This window comes from Sceloporus occidentalis, unplaced genomic scaffold (genome assembly GCF_023333645.1).
Source record: "Sceloporus occidentalis isolate IW3139 unplaced genomic scaffold, rSceOcc1.0.p SCAF_1, whole genome shotgun sequence".
Taxonomy (NCBI): Eukaryota; Metazoa; Chordata; class Lepidosauria; order Squamata; family Phrynosomatidae; genus Sceloporus; species Sceloporus occidentalis.
The window spans coordinates 64,402,132-64,421,972 of record NW_028316981.1 but is presented as its reverse complement, the minus strand read 5'-3'; the positions used below and the strand labels follow the sequence as shown (position 1 = coordinate 64,421,972).

Below are 19,841 nucleotides of genomic sequence, written 5' to 3'. Positions count from 1 at the left end.
CACATGTAATAATCCTTTTTACTTTCAACAATGTATAGCCAGCAACTTAAAAACCCTTCACCTACAATCTAATCTGCTTCTGCCAGTCATCTTGCATCTCTGCTGTACACATTATTAAAATTCATTGCACTTTTAAGGGTAATGGCTACAAATAATAGCTACTCTTACTCATATGAAGCCTAGGAGAGTCTGACTGCATATTTTGGCATTTTAGATCTTTCCTTTATTTGAACAGTTCCTATCAAATCATCTTTAACTGTCTAATATAGTTTTCTTCTCTGCCCTCCTTCCACATGCACAGATTTTCTTCTCCTATGTTTTATAAAGTGCTTCACTATTTTTCCTTAATAGGCTCAAAGCTTTAAAATACATGACTGTGGAATTACCATGCTTCAGATAAAAAGCAGAATAAAGAATGCCAAGATAAATTAAGAATAAGCCAGAGATAGGTTACACTAATTATATTTTGCTGCAAGACTCTTATGTGCTGATAATTATGCAGCTTGAGTCCAAAATCTTGTAATAAGTCTAATGTGTGAACAGCAAGTCTAAATCAAATTGTCCCCAGAATTCAAATATAATTGAAAGCTTATTCTCCCATTGCTGAAGGAAGGAATTTATCAGGAAAGATTTATCAGAATTTCTAAATACTGTCTATACATTTGTTGCCTTTCTTGAACTGGTCCAGCAAGGAATAACGGCTATAACTATATGGGTGATATGGGGACCTCTCTTTCCCAAATCTCCATCAGAACTCAAAAAGTTACTTTTGGACTGCAGCTCCCAGAATCACTCAGCCACCATACTGGGAGCTGTAATCTGAGAAATATATTTCCAATCTGGGTTCTACAAGCCATCAGGCTACAGAAGGAGATATTATTGCATTGTGAAAAAGCTCTGGAGATTTCCCCAAACAATGGCTCCACAAGGATTAAACTGAACAATGATTGAGAGAGGACAAATAGGTTTACATCTTTGGTTCTTCTCATTAATTGTTTTCCGTGCAGCAATATTTTCTGCAGTGGGAAAAATACTGCATATACTTAAAATAGAAATTATTATATCTGCCAGCATGTACTAAGCTGTTGAAACAGACCTCCCTATTGCATTGTAGTTTTTCCTTTTTTTCACAGCAGTGGCAGTGAATTCTAGTTTAACTATGTGAAAAAGTGCATCCTTTTATTTGTCCCAGGTCTCCCACTATTTAGCTTCAGTGGATGACTCTACTGGGTCAGGAGAGTATATACTTCATCCTCTCTACTTTCTCGCTAGCATGTGTAATTTTATACACCTCTAACATGCCTCTCCCTACTCATGAGTCTTCTAAGTTAAAAAGTCCCTAATGCGGTTACTTTGTCAGAGGGGAGTTGCTTCAGCCCCTTGAACATTTTGGTTGCCTGTTTCCATTCATTTCTCCAGCTGTACAAACAGTCAGACCAGAACGGTGCATGGTATGCCAGATGTGGTCGACTATGGGTCTGTATAATGCAAACATGATACTGGTAGATTTATTTCTGATTCCTTTTCTAATTATGCCAAAAATGAAATTCATATTTTTTACGTACCACCATCACATTGGGTTGACATTGTTAGGTGCTATAATGAAAAGTGTTATTGTATTCTCCTTTTCCCTCTCCCTGTAGCCACAATGGCAAAACAGGATTTGTCGTCGCCTGTATACACACACACACACAGTGAGAGAACACAAGTGCAAATCATCGATGTTTGCAAGTGTGACTTATGTGAAAAATTTCTTCACATGGTCAGGATATGGATGGATTTTACCCTTTTAAACTATGTTTTCAGAAATGGGTTAACAGTCCCTTTATCAAATTAAAATATATTAGATCTCCTGGAAGGGATTATTGAGGATGCTTTGAGAACTGGTGCAAATATTTCTGTTCTCAGCAATAGGCTGCATATAGAAGCAAACTTTGAAGTAAAGGAGAATTATTCTTCTCATTGGTCATTACATAAATGCAACGTAACACCAATATTTTAAGCCCTACCACAATGAAGCCTTGAACCCATTCCCCCTCAAGAAAGATGTAATTGTAAACTAGTGGGGGCAAAAAGCTGTGCTTGTGGACCACTATAGACTGTAGATTCAGTGGTAGCCTTTGCAACAGTGTGTGTGTGTGAATGAATCTGCTCCACGTTAAAGTAACTATCAAAGGTGATGATGCCTGTCCCTTAAATAGATTCAGCAATTTCAATAGCTCTTTTAAAGTTACACTAAACTTAAAGAGTACTTTCACCAACACACTGATATACAATCCACCAGCTGCCACCAAATATGTTAAGACATGCATTGTTGTGCTTATGAATAGCCTTGGTGTGGTTTTGAATGACTTGACCTTGCCCAGGAGGCCATGTGTAACTTGATTCAATGTTTAATACATGCCCCTGCAGCACATTTCTGTCCCTTGCTCTGGTTACATTTCTTTTTTTCCCCTTTTGTCTTCGAATAAGTGACCCAGCACTGTTACTCTAAATCACTGTGAATCTGAGCAGCATCACTATAGAACAAGGTTCAAGGGGCTTTGACAGCTCTTTGTGTGTGGATGTTTGCAGACATACATACCATTTTCCCTAAAAACAAAACAAAACAGACTATAGCTAAGAATGAACCAAAGGAAACTATTAAAAATATTTGGAAAAACATGTAATTAAACAGAAGGGCGGGTAATAGCATATACTGAATTAATATTTGTCTCTTGTGGGCATTACACAACTTGGAAAAACAGTTCTCTTCACATGAAAAGGAAATGAGATGATTTCACTGCAGTTTCTGAAGATATTGATGTAATTATAAATGCACTAATATTTTCCATAAGAACAGCCAAATGAATCTACAGTTAGGTTGTTTAATATAATGTCCAAATCGTACAGGATTATGATGATACCCCCCTTAGCCCCTCCCCTGGCAATTCAGTTTAAAAAACATACTGAAAGTTTGCATAATGCACCATTTTTTCCAATATGATAATGTGAGCTTATTACTATAAGCTAAATAAAATAGTTGAAGTGTTGCAGTGATGCAATTATCTTGGTGCTACAGATGCATAGGGCTTAAAACATCCCCCTGCTAGGCTGGAATGCTTCCCTTCAGCAGTTTGTCGAAGGTGTAGTAAAATCCCTTTGACACTTAAAAGCCAGAAATTGTTCAGAGGTGCCATTCAAAATGGAGCCACCACAAAGACTGAAAGGTGGCAGCAATGTGTGTGTGTGGGGGGGGGGGGGTGGGTGTTAAATAAAACCATCACTCCAGTTCAGGGACCATCCAATTCACTTTCCAGAATGTTTAAATTATTTTTCTTGATGATTAGCTCCTAACTTGACAGCTATTTCTTACTTCACTCCAACGGATGTGCCAAAAAGCCCTTAATCAGCAGAATGGCGTACATGCCAGAGGGGCGATTCTGCCATTATTGGTCTACTGTGTCCATGTTTGAAAGCACTTATCTGGGCAGGAGTGGCATCTAAACAAGAAAACTCACCACATTTTGGATTTGCTCCAAAACCACAACAGGTTTACTTGCCTCTGCATAGGAGTCAAGTACCAAAAAGGAAAAGATCTGGCTAACAACATGACATATAGAACAAAATTGTTGCCAGGATTATCTATTGATTGCTTTGAAGTTATGTACTGAACTCATTTGTACTAATGACTGATTTAACAGCTTATTCTGTTGGGAATACTACATACCTCCTAAGAATCCTATGGTACCTTCACAAGCTAAAAAAGTTTTATTTGGCATAAGCTGTTGTGGACTCCAAGTCATTTGTCAGATTTAAGTGTGCTGGCATCTACAAATAAAATTTTATGGCCTTTAAAGTGCCACAAGACTCTTCTATTTTTGCCATAATATCTTAACAGCACATCTAAGTCCTGCCAAGAGTATAGAGCTTCACACTCAGATGTCCAAATGGATTAGCCTCTTCAGAAAGTCAGAACATCTTTTTTTCTTCTCTGCAATGTGTCTGTTCTTGGGGGGAGATACCTATGCTTTGCAGTTTACTAAGTCAAAGTCCCTCTGAACATTCCTGAAGAAAGGTATTGATGATGCACCCCAAACCTCTTCCTGTCAAGAGGAGTTCTGACACTAGTTGTCCTACTGTTGGTTTTAGGATTTGCTGTATCCTATTCCTTCTCACCAATTTCTTCAGTACCTGATGTAATCCTGGCAACAATTTTGTTATATATGTCATATTCTTATCTAGACCTTTTTTTAACTTTCCTTTCCTCCTTTTTATTTTTGCAAAAATGTTGATTCTTAGGCTCGGTACAGACTGGTGCTTTGCAGAGTGTCCGCATGTTCACGAGCCCTACCGTGCACCGTGGGCGCCATATTGGCATGCTGCTATTTACATGGCACACGCAACTATGATGTGCCTCGTGCGCCTCATCCAAATGGCATGGCACATGAGGGATGTCACAGCGCTGCTCCAGAGCGCTTATGATGCCTTGGCAGTGGAAGAGAAAGGAGCTGCGTTTTGTGGCTCCTCTTCCCCAGTGCATTGTTGCCACGCCGTTTGGTTGGCGTGGCCACAATCTGGGGGAGAAAGGGGCAGCCTCTGTCCACCTCTTTCTCCCAGTCTGTATAGGCCCTTTATGTCTAACAGCACAGAAGCTGGTTCGAAGTAGAGGGTTTTAGAAAGAAAAGAATAGCTGAAGGCCACCAATGTCAAATACAGTGGTACCCTGGGATACGAATTGATCGCGTTACGAAATTTCCGGGGTACGAAAAAGTTAGATTGGAAAAAACTGTTCCGGGTAACGAAAGATTTTTCGGGTTACGAAATTCATTTTGGCGCGTTTCGGCGCGAAATTCAAATGCGAAGCGCGGCTAGCGGCTTTCCAGCGCTAACGGAAAGCCTTTTCGGGTTGCGAAATGTATCGGGTTACGAACGGCGCCGCGAAACGAATTAATTTCGTAACCCGAGGTAGCACTGTATATTAAACTTAATTTAAAAAAAAAGAAAGAAAAAAAGAAGAGAATTTGGGTTCTTTACCAAATTTTCTCTTGGATTTCTGCTTTTGGGCAAAGATGAGCAAATTATATGGATGCTCTTGCATACCAACATCTTTCTTGATATTAAGACTCCCTCTCCCTCTTGTTCTGGGCATAAATGAATACATAAAACTAAATACATAAAACTAATCAAGGCATTTTTAAAAATAATTAACCTATGTTTGAAACATTAAAGGTTCAGTTTTTTTCTAGATCAGTAACTCTGACATTTGATGTGCATTCCAGAACACTGATTACCACAAGGTGTACATTGACGAAAGGACACTACCTATTTTATAGTTACAGTGAACTACAAGATGATGGGAGAGTTTATCTGACAAGGGGAATTGGAAGTATAATCCGATGGCAATCTGAATGCAATCATGGGGTTTCACGTTATTGCGTGATAACCCACTACACACAAATTCAGGCAATGGGAAGTCAGTCCGAACGCAATCATGTGGTTTCACATTATTGCATGATAGACTGCCACATGCAAATTTGGGCAATGGGATGCTATTTTCGGGCAATGGGGAGCTAGTTTGAATGCAATGCGTATTCACATAATTGTGTGAAACTAGCGATTTTAAGTGAATGCGTTCTGGCCCCACTTTCTTTTCATTCAAATTTAAGAGAAATTCCTCCCATTTGATAAACTCAGGGGGGTGCAAGGAGAAATATTTGACATTAAATGACAGTAGCAACTAACACTGGTTTCTCATAAATCTTTTGTGAATCCAATAGGTGGTGAGGGGCAGACTCAGGTAGCACTGGAAAATTCTGCATGTGAATTATTTTTGTCAATTACTGTATTTGCACTGCAGAATTAATGCAGTTTGGCCCCAGTTTAAACCGCCTTGGCTCAATGCTATGGAATCTTGGGATTTGTTGTGGCACCAGAGCTCACTGTCAGAGAAGGCTGAGACTACAAATCCCAGAATACTACAGCACTGATCTATGGCAGTTAAAGTGGTTTCACACTACATTAATTCTGCTCTGTGGGTGCAGCCAATGACATCTGATGTGCACCATAAACCTTTAGTTGAGAGAAAAACATGTTCAAACTGAGTCTGACACCTCACCTGTGTAAAGCTTGATAGTACCATTTGCTTCCATCTGTTGCATATGATGGTTCCCCTTAAAAATAAAACAAAATGAGATTTCCAAGAACTAAGGTGGAATATTAATTTTATTCATATTTATATGAAAAAGTATCAGTGCTAGCAGTTCTACAAAGGATGAGAAACTGAGTCAGTTCAAAGTGATTTATTTGATTTCCCACATAATCACAGTTATAGTTTTACAACGATAAGGTCTGATACTACTTACAAACAATGCATATTAAAATGAAAGCACTCCTTCCTTCCCAACAGTTACAAAATGGGGTTTGAATCTCCCATAACAGAAGCTTCTCATGAGCATGATGTTTCTTGAAGTCTTTTAACAGTCTGCATTCAAGACCTAATTCTAACAGTTTAATACAACTCAAAGCTGGGATTAAAGTTCCTAGCAGGAGACAGGTACTGTATGCAACCTGAAAGTGACTGCAGACTTATATTAATACTAATTTACACACTATATACAATTTAGAGAATTTGCTTTCTCCCCTACTTGGTCCTGTTTCTACTACCTCTTTCCCTCCCTCAAAATTTTATCTGATTATTGGTCATTTTTTCCCTTTTAACTATATACACAATTACGCTTTTTGCAGGCAAGGTGTGTGATGATATTTAACAATGGAAACAGCAAAATGCATGCTTAATTGCAGGAAACGCACAGCTTTATATGGAACAGCAAGTCAACATGTAGAGAGTCATTGTTTAAATAACTGCTGACTGTTTTTCAGCTCATTTTAAAATCAAGAAACAAGAGGCTTCTGCTGCATGCAGTGCTTGATGGAAAAATCTTTCTACAATGTTATGCTTGAAGACTTCTTTTTAGCAATACAAGACATGTACATTATATTAGGATTACTTTGTTGTTGTTTTTTACATTGTTGTACATTTCATTTTTAACTTAAAAGGATTAAAACAAATACATATTTGACTGTTGTCCCAGAAAAGATATTTTGGCAAGGTTAGTTGGATTTTCTTCAGATTGTTGCTTTTACTGAGCCAAATTATGGACAGGAAGGAAACCACCTGGATTAATAATACTCAGGACTGATTTTAACTAATAAGAAAAGATTAACAAAAGCTTTCTAATAACTACCCTTTCCTTTCTGAGTACAATATAAACTTTATACTGAGGCTAATTGTGATCACTGTCCTTTACCTAAATAAGAAGAAACAGATTTTGGGACTCAAAGGTATTCTGGCAACTTAAATTGCTCCTAGAAAAGTAATGGCATTTGGGACAGAATAATCCTGAGGGAACAGCAGAAGACAGCAGAAATAGGAAGGGGAAACCCTGGCTCTCCACAGCAGCCTCTCACGACTCCCAAATAATACCAAAGTCAGTTTGCAGGTGATATGGAGAGTTTCCATGTGGAGGGAAGGGGAAGGAAATTCCATTGTCTGCCTGTGACAAGTTGGTTTTAGGCTCAGAAATCAAATATATGTAACAGAACATACTTACAGAAAATAATTATAATAAAAAATGAAAGAACTTTCTCAGATTATGCAGTCTTACATGTGCTTTAATAGTTGCATACTTATGATTCCAGTACATTCTCTATGTTTATATCTTCCATTTACAGATGTATATAAATGGAACACAAACTGTGTCATCCTAAACGCTTAAGAAGCCATAAGCTTAATTTTTTTCATGAGATTACCTGGGGCCATAAATTAAACAGAATAAAAGGATGGGTAACAGATTTTGAAAACATGTTTAGATGTGGCAGAGATTCATGCATCACATTTCAAAAATGTGACTATTAATGCCTGTGCTTTGAGCTTGATTCATGCAAAATATACAACTAACAAGTTAAAAGAAATGCTCACCACCAATCATATCTTTTTTGGGACAACTTATAAATTACAGTTAGACTCTACTATTGGTACAAAGGTCTGAAGAAAAGCCTACATATTTAAATATGTTATCACTTTACTTCAACTAATATCAACAGTAACACTGATATATTTTGCAAATATACAATATGTAAAGTGTAGCTTCAACACTATTAACATTAGATGACATGCAGACAGTTCTATTATCCCTTATAAGTACAAAGCAATTTAAATTGTGAGGAACAGAGCCTCAGGGGGCTAAGATGAACCCTCTTATGTCCCCTGCACAATTTAGGACAGCCTGGTTGACCATTTAATTTACTTTTATTACTTCCATTTCATATGAAGTTAATGGATAGAAATAAAAATAAAACAAGGTATTGCACACATTGGAAGCAACAAACAAATTTAAACAGGCTAAGCTCTAGGTGGACTGAGTTTCTGCTAAGTGAGAGTTAACATAAATACACATTTTTCAGTTTTGCTGGTAGTTATGGTATAATCCACAGTATGGAGAGGGAGAGAGAAAGAAAAACCAAACTGAAGACATTAATAATAACCAGTATATTAAAGTCATCTTCACACATCACTTCTACATTCAGAAGCAACAGTCTGTTTTGTTTTGTTTTGTGTTACCCATCTCTCACTGGAACTTTTTTCCTCCTCTTCTTTTAAACTACATTCACAATTCTGCTGGTGCAGTTCTGCAGGTCCTTTTTTTCTGCCAGTTAGATGTACAGTCCTTGTGACTGAGGTGGCTCAAAATGCTGAAACTACAAAGTATGCTCCATGTATGATATTTATTTATTTTTTTAAAAAAATAGGTTTTAGGGATACAAAAAGAATCTCATATGGTTTTGCAAATGACTCATTACAACACATAAGCAACAACAGCACAGTGGGATTTTACGAAATGTCTTGCGACTAACTGGACTATGACAGTTTGAGCATAGACTCAGCCTGCTGAGTGCTGGGTAAAACTAACGAATGTGATGACAAAAATGGTGAGAAAATCCTGTTACCAGCACATGGCTACATGGAATTACCGTTATAAAAATCTACACTTAATATTAAAATAAGCCTTCAAGTTTCAGATTGCTTTCATATGGAAAAAAGTCTGAACTGCAGTCTATTTTAATTGTGATAATCTGAGGAATTTATGGCAAAGAGGCAATGTGGTTGAAAGGGATGGATGTTTCCTATTTTAAGGTCTGAGATGAATGTTTATGCTGCGTATGCAAGTACCTTCCATATTAATCTTCATGTGTGTTTATTAAAACATATATGAATAGAAAAGAAATGTTGATTGTGTAAGTTCACAGTTATCACAGCCTTTAAAGTGTCTAAGAATTTGAGTAACTAAAAAGTAGAGACAACCTATAATAAAGGCTGTCTCATGTTGCTACTGTATAGTTACTGCATCTTAACGAGTTGCTTACCTGAAATAACAGAGCAGTTGTAATACTGATTAGGTATATTATCATGTTAATAAAATAAGAATTTGTACAAAGCCTTAATTAACTACAACAGCTAAATGCTATGTTACTTGGCACATTTTGCAATGATTGCTTAGAGACTTTTTCCCCACTCCAGAGAACTTCTAATGAGAATACTGAAAGGCCTAGAATTTGTTCTAATTTTTGGTCTATACTTTCATATGCTGTTTATCTATTATACTGCCCTTCTATCAGTAAGTGGAATTCCTGGTAAAGTATATATTGCTAGCTTTGTGGACTGCAAAAGTTTTACTCTAAGCATAAATGTTAACTATACAGTGTGTGTGTGTGTATGTGTATATATATATATATATTTATTTATATATTTATATATTTATATTATATAAAGTTTACTTACGTACTTTCATCAACCATATGAGGTCTACTTTTTTGCCCATTGACAATTAAGGAGCAAGAATGCAACACCTGGTTCTATTTCCTATTTTTTCCCCTTTTATTCTGAGCAGATTATATTTTCATTATGCATTAAAAATTGTCATAGGGATGTAAAAAGGTAGCTTAACATTTTCAGCAAGCAGCATATTTTCAAGGCTACTGGGGGGGAAAAAAGTAGGGAGAAGGTCACCACTGAGTTCAACTGTAAGACCAGGCTAATACGAACAGTTCTATTGAATCCTTAAGGCAAAGGAGTCAATTAAGTTGTTTCTGGCTTGGATTAAAAAAAATATATATATATCCACTTTTACAGGCTGCTTTCCATTTCCTGTAAGAGCCTTTACATCTATGTCTAGAGCTACAATTACAGTCAGAGTGGTTTGGTTTTAGACTATTGTGCTGATGCCGCTATGCTTGGACTTAGTACTAGCTGAAGTAGATGGGGGCACTGATTGTCCATGGTGATGTGAAATGTGAGAAGAGTGTGCTGGGTGAGGAGGGGGCAATGGAGGATGAGGAGCATGGGAATGCTGTGAGTGGGAATGTGGGATGTAAGAATGTGGGGCATGAGCTATATGCTGCGAATGTGTCATGTGGTGGTACTGATGGGAGTGCTGGATATGCTGGGGAGGGTGATAATGGTGGTGGTGATGATAAGGGGGTGGGTTTTGCATGTGGCAGTACTGGGAATGGTGAGTGTGCACCTGCGCCTGGGTCTGCCCCTCAGTTGACACTGAATGATGCATGGCGGAAGGGTGCTGAGAGTGTTGCTGATGTGACATTATGGGAGGGTGCTGAGGCTGTTGTGATGGGCCAGACGCTAGATGTCCTTGGGAAGGCTTTCCTCTTTTACTACCAAATAAGGACCCTAGTAGTGAGGAAGAGTTAGGCATAGTCTGGTGAGGGCGAGATGGACACTCTCGGGTTGATGTAGCTCTTCGGCGCATATGAGGACTGCTAATGATGGACCCCTAAAAAGAAATTAATAGAAAATAAAAATTAAAAAAAATCTTAAAATATGTGAAAAAGAAAAAAGTTCACAGTGACCATCATGTTTTTCTTAGAAGTTCATATGGATAAACTGCTGTTTGAACTACAGAAGAATCTTTCTCTTTTTTTCCCTTTCTTTCTCTCTGCCAATTTATTTCTTCAAAATAAGTGGGGAGCTGCCAAATATGACCCAATTATATAGATCAGTGATATTTTTAAAAAATAAAATAAAATTTTAAGCAACAAAAAGTAATCCCTAACCATCGATACACTGTAAAACCTTTGATATTGTTTTAAGCTATTTTTAAAATTAAAAAAATAGTTATGTGGTGTGTCTCCCCCCTCAAGGATCAATGTACATAGTAGTTACGTTGAATAAAAGTGAAGTCATTGGCATGGTTTTCATGCTGACTCTCCCCTCAAGATTAAAATTAAAAAGTCTTTTTTTTTTGTTTTTATTTTGAATTGTAGGAAATAAATGTTCAGATGGTATCTCTCTTCAATTTCCCTTTCAAGGTTTTATTTACTGTATACATCTCCTGACCTACGGTCCATTGTCTTCAACTATTTAGTCTTCAGCTACTGTAGATCCTTTTATTTTCTAAACAGACAACTTAAAGGGACATAAGCAATGGTGAGGCATTGGGTACTATATGTAGACTGTAGTCTACCTAATTCAAACACACACACATACACACCACACATACACACAGGTATACACACACACACACACACACAAATCTGCAGGCTGAATTCAAAGACATGAACAGTATATAAATGGTTTGAAGATGAATGAAATCTCATGAAATCCACATTGAATTCATCCGTCTTATTTGTTTTCTCCTCCCATGCCCTACCTATGCAATTCCATGGTGTCATGACTGCATACATTTCACAATTTAACTATAAAATAAGCAATGTGAATGGCTGAGCATGAAGTCAATAGTTAGGTTAAAACTCAAACAGCACCAACAGTGCACTGTATATCACTGGACCTTTAAGCAGGGACCAGGCTGAAATGCTGGCAAGAGGCACATCATATTCATTTAACCATGCTTGCAGGAACAGAAGGGGACAAGGTTAGCTGAAATTAAAATAAGAAAAAAAAATGTGCTTGATCTAAAGCAAGCCAGAAATAGTAATAGTGTTGCTGTTGTTTTTAAAATGCTAAAAATACAAAGTGAATAGCCTTGGCATGCATTTTATCTGAGGCAGGCAGGTTGTATGTTAGAAGAAAAAAGAGCAAAAATGTATATAAAAGAAAGGTTTGAAATGCACATCACATCCAGCTAGACATCAGTAACTTCCTACTTACTTCCATATTGCTGTCTAGCGATCCTGCACTGCTGCGACGCCCACGCTTGCCTGCCCAGGACATGCAATACCATAGATTAGAGACTGAGACAAGACCTGGGTGATCAAGAGCCACCTTACTGGATGCACTGTAGGATCCTCTCTCTGGGGAGGGTCTGGAGATTAACTTGTTGGGACAGTAAAGGAACCATGGTGGTAGCAGTACATGCTTAAAGTGCAATCCTGTGGATGTTTACTCAGAAGGAACTGTCACTGTGTTCAGTGGTCCCTTGCTCACAAGTAGGCATGCTTGGGGTGTAAGGATGTCATTCACATCCCACTGAACAAAAGGGAGGAAATTCCCATTCAGTTTAATAAAACTGGATCCAGACTTTGCCATACTGAGATCAGTTTTGCTGAAATATATGAGAACTTCAGATAGTGACAACTAGGTCCCACTTATTCCAATGAATCTTCTCTAAGTATGACTTCATCTGGATTCAACACATGGTTCAGAAGAGAACCATTATTTACAACTACTAATCTGATTACACATATTAATGTGTACCTATAACTGTAATATACATGTAGCATCTAGCAGGTTTTTTAATATTATATATATACACATATAAAATGACTATGTAATATTTATAAAATAATGACCTTTATATAATAATGGCCTTTCCTAAGTTTTTTTTAACAACACACTACAATTATGTATTTTCTCAAAACTGTTTAAAAATATTTTAGGCACAAGGTTTTGGTAAGCTGGGTGGGCATTACATCTTTATTTCCAAGTTTTGCTACTGTGAAATTATAATTATGTGAGGTACAATAGTGGATTTCATATAACCTTCTTTCATGACACAGTAAACTTAATTTTATATATAAAATATATAATATGTCATAGTTATGGCTAGATTTTGTTTGTTACCTGTGCAGTGCTTACACATTTAAATATATAACTAACTGCCAGGTTATTGCATTGGGTCCAGTTTTCATAAAGATGGGTGGCCATATCAAATGCCAAATCTTCTGTGTAATGAAATGACAACATGGGTGGTTAAATCAAAAGGAAGTACTTTGGTTTGGAATGCTAAATCCTTAGACGCATGTTCTAAGCACTTTTACTGGTGTACTAGCAAATACGTTTTGATATGTGATTTATGTTTTGAAAAATCAGAAAGATTTTTGTCTTCCAAATGACTAAGATGCTTCAGAGTAGACAAAATAAAAGAAGGTTGCTCATGAAGGTTTACAAGAGTTTCACAATCATATTTATTTCTTAATGGAGTCTTTAGCTGTATCTAAGTAAGAGACTAACACAAAAAAACACTAGTGCTGTCCCACTAGTTGCTGTGCAAGTGAAACATCTAGCACAAGCAACACAGATTGTGATGAAGTCATAATGAATTGGGAAAGTACTTGTGCAAGCGTAGTCAAAATATTTGATCTGACAAATGCACAAGGAAAAAAGGGTTCTACTAGTGGTAGAAGCTTTGTGCTAGCAGAATTATACCACTGGATACAATCCATCAAACTTTGTGGATACTGAAGTTATACAGTGTTTCATATTTACCTCCTGATAATATCCTAACAATACAGCTAGCTCCTTAAACAATGCAGCTCTTTATCAGCATCTTGTTCCTATAATACATTCCCTACTATTCTGTAGAGGAATTTATATTTAACAAACCATTAAGGCTGTATCCGCACTGCAGAAATAATTCAATTTGACAACGCCTTAATTGCCATCACTCAATGCGATTTGTAGTTTTCTCAGATATTTCTCTGTCAGAGAGCTAAGATGCCACAGCAAGCTACAAATCCCAGGATTCCATAGTACTGACCCATGGCAGTTAGAGTGGTGTCAACCCGGATTATTTATTCAGTATGGTGCGTTAAAAGTTTTGTGGGACTTAGGTTTTGTGGGAGCAGCACAACCCTACATCACTAGATATGCTTTCATGCAACAAGAACGTAATTACTGTACATTTCCTAGCTCTCTTATTTAAAATCTCTGGGTGAGAAACACATACAGTGGTACCTCGGGATACGAATTACCCAGCTTACGAAATTTTCAGGTTACGAAAAAAATTAATTTAAAAAAACTGTTTCGGGTTAAGAAAGTTTTTTCGGGTTACGAAAAAACTTTTGGTGCTTTTCGGCGCTATTTTACACCAAATCGCGGCTTTTCCCCATTAGCGCCTATGGGGATTCGGCTTGCGAAAGCCTTTCGGGTTACGAAATTGACAGCGGAACGAATTAATTTCGTAACCCGAGGCACCACTGTATATGTTCTAGCCTCTACCAAAAACAAACAAACAAAACAAAAGACTAACTAGAGTCAGCATGGTGCATTAGTTTAAACACTGGACCAGGACTGTGGAAGATCAAGGTTCAAGTTACTGCTCAGCCATGAAATTCCACAGTGTGACCTGGGGCAAGTTACACTGTCTCAACCTTTGAAAAAGTCAATGACAAAGTTCCTCTGAAGAAATCTTGCCAAGAAAACCCACAATAAGTTCACCTTAGGATCACTATAATGATTTGAAGGGACACAACAACAATAAAACAATACATTAAGCTGGTGTCATACCCTAAAATAGCTAGGTGACATTGCCAAATGCTCCTGAATTGTTCAAATAAATTTGGGAAAGTTACTGTGAAGTATATAAATTGAGATTTGGGTGTAGCACAGGTTTTGGTAGGACAATCTCAACAATTTCTGCTTAGAAGAAAGCCAATCCATATAATTAAACTGAGGTAACCAGTTCAGTTTTAGTCAACTGAGATATGTATCCAAAACAAATGGAACTGAGTTTGTTTTGCAAGTTAGAGGCTGAACAGACCACCCCTAAGGGATGGATTGCTGCCACATCTTTCGTTTTGGATTGGGCCCATGGCAACTACACGCCGCAGCCCCAATCTGGCATTTCCACAGCTTCTTTTTGCGCCATGGAAAGGGCACTCTAGCCACAGTGGCAGTGGTTTTTCGCTGTCTGGTCAGGCGGGTGGCATGGGGTGGCATTTGGGTGTCCAGTGTGCAAACACCACACCCCTACTCTGCCCTGAAGCTGGCTCTTTATGCCAGTCTGTTGAGGCCCTAAGTATGTCTAGGATAGTGGCCTCAGTCCAAATGATTAAGTCCGCTTAATCCAACTATTCTGGTGTCAATGTTTTAATGTAGCCATTTTCAATAAGCCAGTTGAAGATGCTGGATTAATGTGATAACTACTGTTTGTTGCACAATTCAAGTTTCCTAAGACTTCAGCCTTTGTTCGGGAAACAAAAGATTTACATATTAAAAAAATATCAAAGCTAAGCTTGCTAGAGATGATTTTTTGATCTGTAGAGTAACAAAAATGTGTCCTAGTCTGAAGATGCTTCTCTGAGAACTGAGTCAAAAACAAGTAGCTTAGTTTGAATATACAAATGCATGGGGAGCCTACATCCTAATACTGGTTAATGAATAGATCCTGTAAAAGAAGAAATCTTTAATCTGACCATTTCTCCAGAGGAAGATATGGGAGGAGGGAGATGATGGTATGACCAGACACAGAGAATCTCTTTTGTGTGAGAGTAAATTCCTAAAAGAAATAAATTCCTAATACTGTGCACTCATTATGATAAAGGCAAAGTTCATCAATCTTGTAGAGACTATATAACACAGTGTTAAGTGGCTCAAGCACCAAGTGTAAGGTCTGTCAAATGTTTATCCTGAAGACAGGAAAATATCTGATCAACAAAATCAGTTCAGGAGACTCTTCAAGGGATTTCTCACCTGTGGGAGATCACATTTATCAGGCCATGTGGCACTGCAGTTCTGGACCTACACTGTCTAGGAAAGCTAACTAGACTACACAGTTTATGAAACTTGAGGAAAGTAGTACAGATTATCATGTGTATTGAGCAAATGATCTTGGCAGGAATCAGTTTGATGGTTGGCTCACATTTAATCAAGAATAACCAGAATCCAAAGGTGTGTTCCTATTGGGAGAACTATCTTCCTTTTATAAATGGCCATTTCAACCTTTCTTCCTCCATACCCCTGCAAGTTCTTAGAATCTGCTTCTAAGAGCAAGAAACCCCTTCGGAGCAAGTTTTCAGTGTTGTGGAGTGAGGCAGAGGGAAATGGGATGGGAGGAAACTTTTGCCATTACTGCAGATAATGTGTTGGATTTAGCACACTGCTTTGTTTTTTGGAATTCCCATATGTGGAATCAGGTGGGAAGTACATGGCCCTCCAGATGGTGGACTGCAGCTCCAGTCAGAACAGCTAACTGTGAGGGGTGATAAATGCTATAGAACAACATCTGGAGAGCCTCATCCATTCCCCATTCTTGCTAAAGGGTGGTTCAAAGTTATTGTATGACTCAGCCAGATGTTTCTGATTCAATTCTATTCACCAACTCACTTGGAAATGGAATTACATTATATTAAATTGATATGTAATTTAGCTGAATATTAGCTATTTATTTGTCATCATTTGAGAGAAGAAGCGCCTAGCAGGAGAATTATAAATCCCAGAACCCCTTCTTCTCAGTTAGCTTCATTTTAATGACATCCATATACCAAGGTCAAAATACTCTTGGGGCATAAAGTCAACAAAACTCCTCATTCCACCAGTGATTGTACTGTCTCCAAGCCTGTGTACAGAGGTATTCACTATCTCCCTAGTGGAGATATTTTCTTGTGGTACAGAACCAATGTCACTTGTGGTTGATCCCTGGGTGCAGCCTCTGTTCTTGACACACTACTGGATGTTTATGCCAGTGAAGTATTACACTCCATTGGTGCATAGTAGAATAATGGTCCAACTCTTCCTCCTCGCAGCAAAAAGAGCTGAGTCACCCCCATCCCATAACCTTCTCTGAGCATTTGAATAATGGGTTCCAGTGTGGTGGAATGGAGTTTTAAATTAGAACAAGAAGGCCTAAGTTCAAATTCCTAATTAGCCATAAAACTACCTGGGTCATTTCTGGCTAGCCTTGTTTTGATGTGTTTAGGGTGGACTCAAGACATGAGGTGTGATGAATATGCTAATTCCACCCTTCCTCCCTTGCCATCCTAGTTACCCTAGATTGTGCTATGAGCAACCCTCTGCTTAATAGGGAATTCCCATATAATTTAGAACTGATTTTCCATAATTCTAAACAGCACAGAGAGTGTTCTTGGACAGGGAATATTCTTTATTGCAAACCTGAAAAACTTGTAAAGGATTGAAGGGATAGCTAGTGTGTGCTCACTCCTGTTCTCTCTGCCCATCTGTTTACAGAACATTTTTTCTAATAACCAAACAGGGCTTATCCTCAAATTTACTTTCACAAGGTTATTGTGAAAAAGGAGGTGAGGAAGGAACAAGCTTCTCAGAGGAAAGGCAGGAACAGATAAAAGAGATTGAAAAATACCTTTCAAACACAGTACAAAGTCAGGTGATTCTGTACCATTAATCAATAAATAGCACCTTTGAAAACCTCATAAAGTGAGCTGTTACTGTCAAGATCAGCTCCTGAGTGAGGCTATGGTGCTTGTCTGCTCATAATTTCTAGAGAATACAATCAGGAGAAACAGATTGACTGGAAGTACAACTGGACACTGCTGTAAGGAGAAGTAGGCTTGACAATAAATTTAGTATGTTTTCATATATCAATGGGTTTTTGATTCTGAAGTTTTTCTCTAAACATGGTTAACTTTAAACGCAACCTATTGCATTTATCCTTGGCAACAGTAAATATTTCTAAGGAATAAGAAAAAAAAGATTAATCAACTATCTGCTACATTAATCTTAATTTTACTGTCAGTTATCAATGGACCATAGAATATTTATGAAATATGCTGTAAACAGCTTGATTATTATTTTACTGTCTTTTGGAGCTTATGATGCTGTTATAGGGAACCTAGTATTTTCCAGGATGGCTAAAACCCCTATACTTATAGGTTAGAAAAGTTATTAAATAATGCACTCTTAAGTAAGCACAGTATTACTGGAAAATATAGCTATCCCTGTGATTCATTCTTCTACATTTGGCAGGTGGAAAAAGTGACCCTGAAGGTGGTTAATATTGCCAGATTTTTGAAGTACTTACAGCTCCAACTAATGTCAATATTGGTTATTTATGCAGCAAAACTGCTTGTCAAAACTACCAAGAAATTTTATTGGAGGTCCCTATTACAGTTGCAAAGATGACATCTTTAACGTTTTTATTTTGTTACTATTTCCTTAGCACAGGAAGAAGCAAATTCTGAAAGTTGGTTGGTCTGTCTCACTAACAAACCAAGTAACCTGATTTTGGGAAACGGAGCAAGCCTGTCAGCTATTTTATGATGTTAAATACATTCCATGTTAATATGTTGCTGGTGGTTTTAGGTTCAAATATCCAAATTGTATATGAAGAAATGAAACCAGTATTTAGAAATAAATAAAACAAGGGGGAAAAGATTGTATTGCATGTTTGGCTAAGCTCCAACACAAAAGGTATAAAGCAACTGCATCCATTATTCAAGAGGGGTGTGTGTGTGTGTGTGTGAATCAAATCTTTAAAAGTCAAACACATTTTTTTTAAAAAAAACATGATCCTATCCACAGATATATGTAACAGAGGATATACACTATTTTCTCTTACTTTTCCTGTACTCCATAGTAGAGCAATACTATAGTGTCTTTTAACTAAATATGGTAAGATAATCATGATCTCTTAGCCAAACACTTTGGGATTCATTACAATGAGGGCATTAAAACAATATCTTGTGTATAGGATATTTTGGTATCCTGCATGAGTCCTACAAATACAAAACATTTGTTTTTGTAGAAGATGTTCCTCCTGCCACTTTGTCAGAGTTAGGCTGCATCGATAGAAGTATAGTGTCTAGATCAAGGGAAGTAATAGTGCTACTATATTCTCCTCTGGTCAGGCCCCACCTGGAATATTGTGTCCAGTTCTGGCCACCACAATTCAAAAAGGACATTGAGAAACTGGAGCGTGTCCAAAGGAGGGCGACTAAAATGGTGAAGGGTCTGGAAACCATGCCCTATGAGGAACAACTTAGGGAGCTGGGTATGTTTAGCCTGGAGAAAAGAAGGTTAAGAGGTGATATGATAGCCCTGTTTAAATATTTGAAGGGATGTCATATTGAGGAGGGAGCAAGCTTGTTTTCTGCTGCTCCAGAGACTAGGACCTGGAGCAATGGATGCAAGCTGCAGGAAAAGAGATTCCACCTCAACATTAGGAGGAACTGTTCGACAGTGGAACACACTTCCTCAGAGTGTAGTGGAGTCTCCCTCCTTGGAGGTCTTCAAATGGAGGCTGGATGGCCATCTGTTGGGGATGCTTTGATCTAGATTTCCTGCATGGCAGGGGGTTGGACTGGATGGCCCTTGCAGTCTCTTTCAATTCTATGATTCTTTGAGTCAATGAACAGAATTCATACAGAAATATATGATCTGATTTATGGGATTATCTTTGATTTATTTATGATTGTCATCCATAATTTGCATAGTATTTGCAACCACGCAAAGGATTTCCCCCTTCATACCAGAAACTGCACAGATGACACTTTCTTTGGAGCATTTTTTATGTCTGAACCCATGAGATCACTTATAAGCATCTAGTATGTCCTGATTCTTCTTGTGCTTTGTCAGTTAAATAAACAATAAATGAGAAGGAACACATGCACTGCACTAACCTGCACCTGCAATT

The 19,841-nt window shown here is 37.8% G+C and overlaps 1 protein-coding gene across 8 annotated transcripts in view; it reads right to left on the bottom strand.

Moving 5' to 3' along the window:
• Nucleotides 1-6,186: 6,186 nt before the first annotated feature.
• IQSEC1 (IQ motif and Sec7 domain ArfGEF 1) overlaps nucleotides 6,187-19,841 on the bottom strand; it is a 479,651-nt gene continuing 465,996 nt past the window's right edge. For all 8 annotated transcript variants that reach the window (XM_089523108.1, XM_089523116.1, XM_089523111.1 and 5 more), the window contains 2 exons: nucleotides 12,164-12,213; nucleotides 6,187-10,829 (listed from right to left, as the gene is read on the bottom strand). In XM_089523108.1, the coding sequence (XP_089379234.1) occupies nucleotides 10,245-10,829; nucleotides 12,164-12,213 (635 nt within the window). In that variant the 3' untranslated portion in view covers nucleotides 6,187-10,244. The remainder of the gene's footprint in view (nucleotides 10,830-12,163; nucleotides 12,214-19,841) is intronic.